The 12,752-nt window shown below is 36.8% G+C and overlaps 1 protein-coding gene across 1 annotated transcript; it reads left to right on the plus strand.

Annotated features, from left to right (window-relative positions):
- The first annotated feature begins 2,793 nt into the window (after positions 1-2,793).
- Positions 2,794-10,869, plus strand: LOC130245623 (carboxylesterase 5A-like). Its single transcript, XM_056478375.1, has 13 exons — positions 2,794-2,924; positions 2,994-3,189; positions 5,834-5,972; positions 6,138-6,289; positions 6,423-6,576; positions 7,224-7,328; positions 7,470-7,571; positions 7,655-7,795; positions 7,893-7,973; positions 8,163-8,304; positions 10,233-10,382; positions 10,505-10,577; positions 10,651-10,869. Exons 1-13 carry the CDS (start codon positions 2,855-2,857, stop codon positions 10,811-10,813), a joined length of 1,668 nt encoding a protein of 555 aa, XP_056334350.1. The 5' UTR covers positions 2,794-2,854; the 3' UTR covers positions 10,814-10,869.
- Positions 10,870-12,752: the final 1,883 nt, after the last annotated feature.

Raw genomic sequence — 12,752 nt, forward strand, 5'->3', positions numbered from 1 at the left:
GAGTGGCATAGAAATTAGGAGGAAAATATATGTATTTTTATCCAAAGTGACTAACTGTATAATCACTTATTTTTCTTTCAGTGACAGAGCAGTGAAACCGAGCTGTCAGTTCCTCCCTGTTACACGATCAGTATCTTTTAAGCTTGCCAGTCCTTGTGGTACCAACCCAGGATTGTTAACCATTTTAGCACCAGTTAGTCAAAAGTACAATCATAAAAAAAATCATAAAATCCAAACTACAAGTAAGTGTCACTGGATACAGCTTTTAACTTCCCAGTTTTGTAACCTTCAAGCATTCCCGAAGGCTTTGTTCAATAAAGCCGGCATAAGACATGAATTATTAACCTACCTGTGAAGAATCTGAGCCTCTGTGACACTCTTTTACTGTCTGCATTAACACACGCTCTATCAATGAACCTTTTTGATGGAAGAATTTACTGTGGTGGCAAGTGAAACCATCCATATGGGAGAATGGCTGAGAATAAAATAGATTTTTTTAGGTGTCAGTGTTTGATTCATTTGATATGTTTAGCTGACATTGCTCGTGAATGTAATATTTTACAATTCCTTAAGCTACTACAACTATTCAGGAGAGACCAAAGAGATTTATTGCAACTCTTATTTACATTTAGATGTATTCATTAAGCTGATGATTTTATCCAAAGCGGCTTACGAATGAGAACAATAGAAGCAAGTCAAATCACCTGAACAGCAACAGTAAGATGCTGTGACAAGTCTCAGTTAGTCAAGCACATTGTACACTGAAAAATAAACATACAATTAGATAGATTTAGAATATAATTGGAGGATCGATGAAACTGATTTTTAGTGAATGAAACCAATTAAGTAAGGTACTCAACTTCTTGTGTATAATCCAGATAAATGAGTGCAAAGGGGTTGCTTTTTATGCAAATGTCAACACTTTGAATATGATCGGATGCCAACAGGCAACCAGTGTAAATGGATGTACAAAGTTGTGACATGCACTTTACGGATAATTAGATAGGACCACTATCGCAACGGTATACCATATTCGCAAAGGGTTGATGCTGTTGGTTGAGGGAGGCCAAACAAGAGAGCATTGCATTAGTCTGAACATAAAAATACAAGCAGTTGAACAGCATATTTCAATAGCAAAGGCAGGATAATGCAAAACTAGCAATGTGGTCTGTAAAGTTTAGCTGATTATCAAATACAACTCATAAGTTGTACTGGAAGGAGTTGAATGGATGAGTTGTGCTAAAGTTCTGGGTTGGCTCTTATTTGAAGAAGCTCTGTGACCACAATGTTGAGATGAAGGTGACTGTCTTTCATCCAGCTAGAAATGTGTGTCAGACATGCTGAAATACGAGCAGCTGGTTTCAGATCATCAGGCTGGAATGAGAAGTAGAGTTGGGTATCGTCAGCATAGCAATCATAGGAAAAAACATGTTTCAGATTGACAGACCCAAGTGATGCCATGTACAGTTAAAGTCAGAATTATTAGCCTCTCTTCGAATTTTTTTTCTTCTTTAACTATTTCCCAAATGATGTTTAACAGAGCAAGGACATTTTCACAGTATGTCTGATAATATTTTTTCTTCTGGAGAAAGCCTTATTCATTTTTTTCGGCTATAATAAAAGCAGTTTTTAATTTTTAAAAAAAGATTTTAAGGTTTATTATTCAGGGGGCTAAAAATTCAGGGGAGCTAATAATTCTGACTTCAACTGTAAATGGAGAAAAGAAGAGATATTTTGTAAAATATAGTACAGTTCTGTCCAAATAGCTTCCAAAAGTTGATATTGCATCATAGGTGCCCTTTAAGTAATATATGCAACATAAGCTCATTCTGAAAGCGTAGCCCTATATACATTTCTGGAGATCCAGAATTATGTAGCCAGAGAGAGTAGAATAGAATAGAATAGAAATAGAAACACTATTGGTTGGGTTTAGGGAAGGAGGAGGGTTGGTCAGTCAATTGGTCAGTCAGTCAGTCAGTCAGTCAGTCAGTCAGCAGAGAGTCCATCAACAGCGACCTCTGGTGGATTTACATAAGAACAGCACTGGCAAGAGAAATTTGAGATCTGAAAAAGCGTACACAGTGGCCTATGGTGGATTCGCGAAAACTAAAATGTAGCTCCTGGGACGTATTTAGCGCTCTCCAGAAATGTTTATAGGGGTACATAATCAGAATGAGCCTGGGTTGAATGTATTAAGGTTTTCCCAAAAAAGCAAACAGCACCCTCTAGTGTATTTGTTATCTGAAACATTATTATTGTGCAACATTTCACAAAAATAAGCACGTATTTCTGGGCTAAACCTGGGCTGGGTTTATTAGTGAATGTTGCAAAGTTGCTAGCTCATAGAATTGATGAGGGCGTAGAACGTGGAGGACTGAGAAGGAAGGATAATGTTTTAAAGAGCATGTGAGTTAATTTTTTTATGATAGTAGGTCCTTTACTGTACACATTATTAAAGAAGGATGATAGTAGTGACAGACTGTGCCTATACAGGTCGACAAAGCAGAGCAGAGATCGTTAGTAGCATTGTAAGTGTCAAGTGATGATAGCATTAGTTGGAAGAAGTGAATTTTCAATCATAGTCGAGAGTTGAGAGGATGAGTGACCATATAAGTTACAATAGTAGGAGACACTTGATGAAGTATGAGTTGTGTCACAATGTTTATACACAGCTTGTTTTTCTCTTCTCAGTAGCTACAAAGATTGTGTACACAATTTACAAAAGATTAGTTTCACTGGGTGAAGCAATATCAGGTTAAAGAGCAGTATTTTGTAACTGAGTCTGCCTGAGTGATTGTTTTGTGAGGTCTATTTAAGGCTTGAGTCTCTCTGAGACTTTCATGAAAAAGCAGCCATGATAAAAGATGTTTTGCTTTGCTTGTGTTTGACCCTGGCGCCTGTCTGGAGTGCCCCTGTACAGGAAGGCAAGTATTTTCAAATAAATTTATATTTATGTAAATTTTTTTACCTCTGTTGGTGTACTGTGTGTTCAGATTCTGGGCCAGTGGCTGTTTTGAAGCATGGCAGTGTCCGTGGGCAATATGTGAAAGCTAATGGATCTCCAGCTGTTGTGGAGCAATATTTGGGCATTCCTTTTGCCCAGCCGCCTGTTGGCCCTCACCGTCTAGCAGCTCCACAGCCTGTACAGGGATGGGAGGGCATAAGAAATGCCACCGAACACCCTTTGATGTAAGAATTTAAAAGCAACTTTAAGGTTTGCTAAATATTTGTATGTTGTCAATCACTATTGTGGTAGTTTTTCAAAGGCAACCATTTTATACCATATATACCATTTATACCAGAGTATACGTATATTAGTACTGAAATTATTTGAACGGGTATTGCCGTAACAACTGTTGCACAATTTTACAGTTTATAAAATCTGGATTATGTAATCACATTACAAAATGTAAATTTTTATTCATGTGATTAAAGGGCTCCTATTTTACCCCTTTTACAAGATGTAAAATAAGATTTTGGTGTCTCCAGAATGTGTCTGTAAAGTTTCAGCTTAAAATACTAATCAGATTATTTATTATACAATGACAAAAATGGCCATTTTGGGGTCAGAGGAAAGTGTAGCTGTTTTTGTATCCAGTGCTTTTAAATGCAAATGAGCTGCATTTCCACATCAACCATTCTTACACGTGTGTCTGTATCTCCTGCATTCGGTCAGATAAACAGCAGTCAGTGACAGAGACAGGCATGGATGAAGCAGAGATAAAGTTTATTAGTCAAAATACCAAGTAAGGTTATTTGATGTACAGTTGAAGAATTAGAATTATTAGCACCCCTTTAATATTATTATTATTCCCTTTTTTCCCCAATGATGTTTAATAGAGCAAGGAAATTTTCACAGTGTGTCTGATAATATTTTTTCTTCTGGAGAAAGTCTTGTTTGTTTTATTTTGGCTAGAATAAAAGCAGTTTAAATTTTTTAAAAACCTTTCTAAAGATAAAATTATTAGCCTCTTTGAGCTTTATTTTTTCGATAGTCTACAGAACAAACCATTGTTATACAATAACTTGCCTAATTACCCTAACCTGCCTATTTAACTCAATTAACATAGTAAAGCCTTCAAATGACACTTTAACCTGTATAGAAGTCTTTTGAAAAATATCTAGTCAAATATTATTTAGTCATCATGGCAAAGATAAAATAAATCAGTTATTAGAAATAAGTTACTAAAACTATCATGTTTAGAAATGTTTTGAAGAAATCCTCCCTCCTTTAAACAGAAATTGGGGGAAAAATAAACAGGACAGCTTATAATTCAGGGGGCTAATAATTCAGACTTCAACTGTATATGTGGTGAAGTTTATTCAAGCCTTTCTGAAATGATGAGTCACACATAAATGCCATTACAAAGTTTTCAGTAGACACACACATTTAACTTTGTACTGTTTTTGCACATCTACTTGTGGCAAATGTGACAGGATACAAGTTAAAATATACTACAATATACACTGCTATATCCATTATGCTATTTTGCAAAAAAAGGAGGTTTAACATCCACAAACAGGGACTCAACCCAGGCTCATTCTGAGAACGTAGTCCCGGGGACGTTTCTGGAGACCGCGAAATACGTAGCCGGGGGTACGTACGGCTGCATTTCATTTTTTTAAGCGAACGCTGCGGGGCGGTGTGACGCCGTTCCCTTCGGCGCTTGCCGGCCGGCCAGCCGGCCGCTCGCCTCCGTGTGGAGGGCTTTCCCGCTGCAGCCAGTTTGTCCAGTTAGCTCTTCGTGTACTCTGGCGGACTCGAGGCGCAGAGAGGGGCTGACCACGACGACGATGACCGGGTTCGAGTCCGGGGAAGAGCGGTTCCAGAAATCAGGTAAGAAAACAAAAACAAAATCCAAAAAATGAAGCGAACAAGTTCGTCACAGGGTGAGAATGTGGTCAAAATCCGAAAACGTGGTAAAAATCGGACGAGGGCTTTTCTTTTTCTGGACGGCTTTTGTGAATCATCGTTGGTTGGGTTTAGGGACGGAGAAGGGTGGGTCAGCCGATTGGCCGGTTGCACGGTCAATCATTCTGTCATCCAGGCAGAAGGTCGTTCGACAGCGGCCTCTAGCGGGTTTACGCGAGAACGGCGCGGGACAAAGCGCGCACAGCGGCCTCTCGCGGACTCGCGAAAACAAAAACTGCACAAATACGTACCTCCCGGGACGTATTTCGCGGTCTCCAGAAACGTCCCCGGGACTACGTTCTCAGAATGAGCCTGGGTTGCAGGGACTCCTGTTGTGTGTTTGAAGCATTCTCGTATAGTTGTACTGACGCAGCCGTGATGATTCCAGCGGTTATGAAATACATGAAGTTTTTACTGTCTTTTCTTTATTACAAACATGCTCTGTTTTGAACACGCTTTAAAGTTTTGAGGTGCAGCTGATCACAGAGTGTTGAAACAGATCTTTTAATCCCAGTTTCTTTGCAAATCCTGTTTTGTGGACATTTTTATACGCATTGCTGCGGAGACATGTTAATATGCGCCAATCAATCAATTTGGTGGGTATATGGAAAACCAAACTCCTTCGTCACGTTGAGGTGGGCCTCAAAACTGCTTGGATTTGGATTCAATTGTAATGTTAGAAAATTTTTAAATAGACACTTCTTGTGTTTATATCACTCCAATACGACAGTAAACACATTATACCTAAATGCAGGTGTGTCTAAACAGTTTCCAAAGTTGATTTTGCATCATAGGTGCCTTTAACATTCACAAATGTTTCAGAATTTATTGATTCGCACTATATTTAATACTTTAGATCATTTTTTCAGTATTATATTTAACCTCCATTTACCTACTTTTTTTTTTCTTGCTGCAATGCAGGTGCCTTCAAAACCCAGATATTTTGCCTGCGATAGCAAAAGCTATTGATTTGGAAGTTACAGCTATAGGAGTGTCAGAGGACTGTTTGTATCTGAATGTTTACACTCCATCTCAAAGATCAGAATCAGATAAACTTCCAGTGAGTACTGAACAACTGAATAAATGTAAACTAGAGGCCATCATTTTAATTTTTGAATTAAGTCACATAAAATGTTGTAACACAAAATTAAGTAAAACATATTTTATTATGCATAATTGATTTTTCCATGCCTTTTAATAAAAGAAATCTTCGAAAAACCAACAGGTAATGGTTTGGATTCATGGAGGGGGTCTGGCCATGGGTGGAGCTTGCATGTTCAAGGACTTGTGCTTGTATGACGGAACCCCTCTGGCAGCCTATGAAAAAGTAGTTGTGGTTGTCATCCAGTATCGACTTGGAGTATTAGGATACTTCAGGTAATCGTTTATGATAGAGAAATGCTGTGCGCTATTCCAATAACGAATGACAAATGAATTGTTGCAGCTTGAAGACACTAAAGACTCTCCCTCTATGATGAGCTGTAATAATAACATGTGCTTCTGGTTTTAGCACAGGAGATCAGCATGCAAAAGGAAACTGGGGTTTCCTCGACCAGATCGCAGCTTTACAGTGGGTGCAGCAAAACATTGAGGCTTTTGGAGGAGACCCTCAGTCTGTCACCGTAGCTGGAGAGTCTGCAGGAGGAATCAGTGCCTCTTTGCTGGTCAGTCAATTCGGCAGATTTTTCTTTTATAATGAAAAATACACTCACCGACCACTTTATTAAATGCACCTGTTTAACTGTAAAATATGTATAAACAGCCAGCTCCATTGCAGAACTCATTGCATGTTGGCAGCATATACTGTAGATACGGCCAAGAAATTCAAACTGAGCATCAGAGTGGGAAAGAAAAATAAATTAAGTTACTTTAAACATGGCTTGGAGAACAGTTGATCTGAGGGTTCACAGAAAACAACCTGACAAGGACAGTGAAAAATCAATTGAGAGGCAGACTGTGGTAAAAATGGCTTGTTGAGGTCAGAGAACTGACAGAAAACCAGTAGCTTCTCCAGTAAGTTACCAATTTTTACAACCGAAATCTGCAGAAGAACATCTCTGAATGAACAAGAAGTCCAACCAAGCAAACGACCATAATAACTTCCAGCTGTCAAATCTATGCCACAACAAAGCTAGCATTTTTGAGGGCAAAAGGGGGTTCATCCTGTTGTATTCTGTATTTTATGATTGATCAGTTTAAGTACATTACTCGGGGTACACTTAACCTTATTAATACAATAATAGATTCTCTATAAAATCCAATGCAATGGGTTAAATGTATTCTAAATATGTTTTCTTGTGTGGTCTTCTAGACATTGTCACCCATGACTAAGGGTCTGTTTCACCGGGCCATTTTTCAGAGTGGGGTAGCAACTGTGAAGGGATACTTTGTCAAAGACCCTTCAACATATGCCCAGGTACAGTATTTAGCCAAAAACACTACAACTGCCCAACAATTCCATAGGGAACTGGAAAAAATGATGTCAGATGTCAAGATTTAAAAAAGAAAGATTATTATAACGGTTTAGAAGGAAGCTGATTTCAATGTGTTTGAGCAGGTGATTGGAAATATTACTGAATGTGATAATAGCTCTTCTGAAGTGTTGGTCAAATGCATCAAAGAAATGACTGAGGAACAGTTCATCAAGGTGGCTCGAAAGGTAGGAACAGAGAATTTGATTCTTTTCTTAATAAGAAATACAGGCAAATTAGCAACGAATTAATACCCACAATATTCTGTTAGAAACACTTTTTCCCTGGAGCAACAGTTGATGGGGAATTTATTAAAGCTCAGCCGGAGGAGATCTTGAAGAGTAAAGACTTTCAGAAAGTTCCAATTCTTGTTGGAACAACAAATCATGAATTTGGGTGGATGCTCCCCCAGGCAAGTGTCATGACACTTTTGGATAGAATCATAAAATAAATCAAAAGGTTTATGAACCTTAGAATCATTAATGGATTTGTTTGTTGTTTTATTTCAGATTTTTCTCCCAAAAGAATGGGTAAAAGGGATGGACGCAAAATCAGCAAAATTCAGTTTGGGCCTTTTGAACACAGATGGAGTAAAACAATTTTATCTCTCTCTTCCTAAATGGTTTATAGTGATTTATAGATAAAAAATTTAACACTGCGTTCAATTGCTTTAACTTTATTAAGATAATTTGAATATTTGTCGCACTCTAGTGGACACAGAACAAACTACCATTGATAATACTCCGTATAATGAGTGAACGTTCATTCGGTCATTACAGGCTTCAGGAGCCAATGGAATCATAGCAGACGAATACTTCAAAAATGCTAAAACTCCAGAGGAGATTCGAGACGCATTTACTGAATTGCTCGGGGATATTTTCATGGTGATACCCTCCATCACAGTTGCGTCTTATCACAGAGGTTTGTTGGCAATAGTTGTTTGTTTTACTGTTGATTGTAATCTTCAGTCTTCTTTTACTTCTGCTCAGTACAGTACAGTAAAATGTTGTGAATTGAGAAAAATCTGAAAGTGTCCAAAAATGTTTATAAACAAAGTTGAAGTCAGAATTATTAGTCCCCCCTTTAATTTTTGTTTCTTTTTAAAATATTTCTTAAATGATGTTTAACAGAGCAAGGAAATTTGCACAGTAGGCCAATATTTTTTCTTCTGGATAAAGTCTTATTTGTTTTATTTCAGCTAGAATAAAAGCAGTTTTGAAAATGTTTAAAAAACTTTTTAAGGTCAAAATTATTAGCCCCTTTAAGCTATAGTTTTTTCGATAGGCTACAGAACAAACCATCGTTATACAATAACTTGCCTAATTACCCTAACCTGCCTAGTTAACCTAATTAACTTAGTTAAGCATTTAAATGACACTTTAACCAATATAGAAGTGTCTTGAAATATATAAAATATTATACACAGTGGCGGTTCCAGAGTAACTTGGGGGGGGGGGGGGGGGGGGGATTCGGGGGAATTAACATTATTAATTTAAAATAATGTTTCCCAAGTGATCTTTAACTAACCAAGGATATTTTCACAGTATTTCATGTAAAACTTAAATAATTATTCTGAAGTCATAACAAGTCTTATTTCCTATAGTTTATTCCTTAAATAAAAGCAGTTTTTAATTTTTAAAAATGCAATTTTAAGGTCAGTATTTTTAGCCTTCTTAATAAATATTTACTGTATATTTTTGATTGTCTACACAACAAACCAGTTATACAATAACTTGACTAATCATTCCTAATGAACATAACCTAGTTAAGTCTTTAAATGACACTTTAATCTGAATACAACTATTTTGCAAAATAACTATTAAAACATTATTTACTGACTGTCATCATGGGAAAGATAAAAAAAGTAGTTATTACAAATTAGTTAGCTAAACTATTATGTTTAAAAACGTGTTAATAATAAATCATGTGTTTGAAGACTCGTGCTTTATGTTACTGACATCAAAAACGAATGAAGGCAAAACTAAACGAGTTGAATATTACGTTCAACGTGATTGAAAACTAAATTTGATCAATGTGTCACATCTGTTCTCCGGTACTTGCCGACTGTTTGTAAATTCAAGACTGCATTTCCTAAACTATGTACACTCAATTTCTGATTAATAATAACCTCTGCATATCCGAGGACTTCCTATATTTAAAGGTTTAAAATCGCTATTGAAAATAAAAGTGTAATATAATATAAAGTTGATATTTTGATAGTTTTTTACAATATGAACATGACGGAAGTTGAATCTTTTTGTTATCTGTGTCAATTCGGGGGTTAACCTCCGAGGAATGCAGGGAACTGATGCGCCCAGCACCGAGAGCGAGTGCGCGCGAAAGCAGAGAGAGGGAGTGCGCGCGAAAGCAGATAGAGAGGGATGGCTATCACTTCTCTGTGGAGTTTTGACACAAAAAATTTAGGGGGGCCAGAGGGGGGACTAAGCTTGTTGACACGGGGGCACCGGAATGGGTTGCAGCTGGAAGGGTATCCACTGCATAAAATTTATGCTGGATAAGTTGGCGGTTCATTCCGCAGTGGCGACCCCAGATTAATAAAGGGACTAAGCCGAAAAAAATGAATAAATTTATAAACACCTCTAGCCCCACCAACCGTCCTGATTTACACTTATGTTTATGATAATAACTTCTGAACGATAAGAAACAAATATTTTCTTCATACTTCTTGGCTCAAGATGTTTCTGGTGACATCATCTTTCTATATTTTACTGAATTTTATAATGCTTTGAAGGTGCTCAAATCTGATCTTCATGGCATGCATAGTTCATCATTTTGCCTCTCTTGACCTTGCCTATTATTTTCCATAATCCTATGTAATAACTTTACAGATGCCGGAGTGCCTGTGTATATGTATGAGTTCCAGCACCGGCCAAGTATAGCTGATAAATACAGACCCAGTTTTGTGAAGGCCGACCATGCTGATGATGTTGGATTTGTGTTTGGGGCCTGCTTTTGGGATGTTCATGTCAAAGGTTTAGGTATGCAGGTCTAAGAATTTTAAACTGCCATTAAGGTTTCATTGGGTTGAAACTGCAACAGAAGTGTAAATGGTGCTGAAGTGGTGATCTGGTTACTGATATCGACTCTTTATTGCCTACAGGAACACTCACTGAAGAAGAAAACCAATTATGCAGAACTGTCATGAAATACTGGGCTAATTTTATTCGTACTGGGTGAGTGCTGCATCAGATGCTGGAAAAAATATTAGTGTTTGTTATACCGATCATTTATTTTTGGTTTGTACAGATCACCAAATCCCGCTCCAGTGCCTTGGCCTGTTTACGACCAGTCTAATAAATACTTAAACCTGGGATTGCAGCAAACTGAGGGACAAGACCTTAAGAAGGACAAGCTGCTCTTTTTCACTGAAGAATTACCTAAAAAACTAGCTGCACTTCCCACAGCCTGAACAGTTGTTACACTAATAAACATGGTGCTTCTGTTATTAAAAAGAAATAATTCAGACATCTGTGTGATCCATTTTGATTATATAATGATCTGTTTTGTGTCCAGTTTCAGAGAAACTTTTTGCAGCTCATTTACTGTTTTTACTGTTTCTCTGATACAATCCAAATTTAACAAGCTTTAAAAATACCAAGAATGTGAAATTAAAATGAAATTATAAAGCATTTTTTGCATTTAGAGGAAAACAATAACAATATGTGTGAAAATACATTCATACACAATGAAATGTGGACAAAACTGATGTGACTATTTATGTATTTATATACCAAATAATATGAATTATCAATCAATCAATTTAATATTTTAATGTGTAATGACCATAGTTCAACATTTAGTATATGATTGTTCTACAACAAACATTTATACATTATGAAATACAGATAGGCAACGCAGTGGGGCAGTAGGTAGTGCTGCCGCCTCACAGCAAGTAGGTTGCTAGTTCAAGCCTTGGCTGGGTCAATTGGCGTTTGTGTGTGGAGTTTGCATGTTCTCCCTGCGTTCGCGTGGGTTTCCTCCAGGTGCTCTGGTTTGCCCCACAGTCCAAAGACATGCAATACAGGTGAATTGGGTAGGCTAAAAAATTGTCCGTAGTGTATGAGTGTGAATGAGTGTATATGGATGTTTCCCAGAGATGGGTTGCAGCTGGAAGGGCATCTGCTGCGTAAAACATGTGCTGGATAAGTTGGCGGTTCATTCCGCTGTGGTGACACATTAATACAGGGGCTGAAAAGAAAATGAATGAATGAATGAATGAATGAATGAATGAAATATGAATATTATATGAATGAAAATATTTATACTTTTACCTAAAAATGATGTAAAATAGCGCATAAAGTAGTCTAACTGGGATGCACGCATACGTTGTAAAAAGTTTCACAAATTATTATTACAAATATTAGAAAGTAAAACTTTATAATATATAAAATAAAAATTCTTTGGGTGACACTTCTTTACTTATTATCACCTACCTTCAAAAACTAGGCCCAGGCTGTTTTTTTTACATGCATTTTTTATTTCTCTTTGCTATTTGGATTTATTGGAACCTAATTAGAATAAAACCTAAGTCCATCTTTTGATATGGTGTACTTTTAGAGAAAACATATGTCCATAAATGTGAACTCATGGTCCGAATTTGCATAAAACACAACAAAGTCACCTTTCTGTAATAGAATGAAAAACTCTTTATTTCTGCCTTGAACACAGCAGCTTTTTCCTGACTGTTTTAAACGCATTAATAACACATACACATATATGTTTTGAACATGTTTTGACCATCAGTAAAAACAAAATGTTTTGCCCATTTTGGAAAGTTAAAATAGTGTTTGGGACATTTGATATGCTGCAAAACAGTTGCAGGATGACACTGTATGTCTGTAACAAAATATAAAACATAAGACATAAGAGCTAAAATGTGCTGTCCACGTATGTGGCCACAAAGCCCTAGGAGGTTAGAGTGCCGATTTGAAGAAAGACTAGTTTATTTATGAAGAAATTCTCAGCTGATCAGATTTTATTATTGTTTCTGATTATGCATTATTGTGTGTAAAGTTCAGTTACAGTTTTTTTTTTTCAAATGTTTTTCTAAAATGCTTATAGCAGCCACGTTTCCACCATTTTGTGATGATTTGCTTTTCATTTAGTGAGAGAGGAGACTGCTGGTCCCTCCCCTGTTTCTAGACCAATGTCTCTTCAGCTTTAACTGACTGACTGAACAGTTTTTGTAGTACCAACTTGTCACGATACCATTAATTTAACTTATTAATTTAAATTAATTAATTAACAGTAGTATTGCGATACTGTAATTCATAACTCAAATTATAAAGAAAATTGTCAGAAATACTATATTTTATGTTATAATAAGCCTACTTGAATGTAATTCATAA

This window comes from Danio aesculapii, chromosome 18 (assembly GCF_903798145.1).
Source record: "Danio aesculapii chromosome 18, fDanAes4.1, whole genome shotgun sequence".
Taxonomy (NCBI): Eukaryota; Metazoa; Chordata; class Actinopteri; order Cypriniformes; family Danionidae; genus Danio; species Danio aesculapii.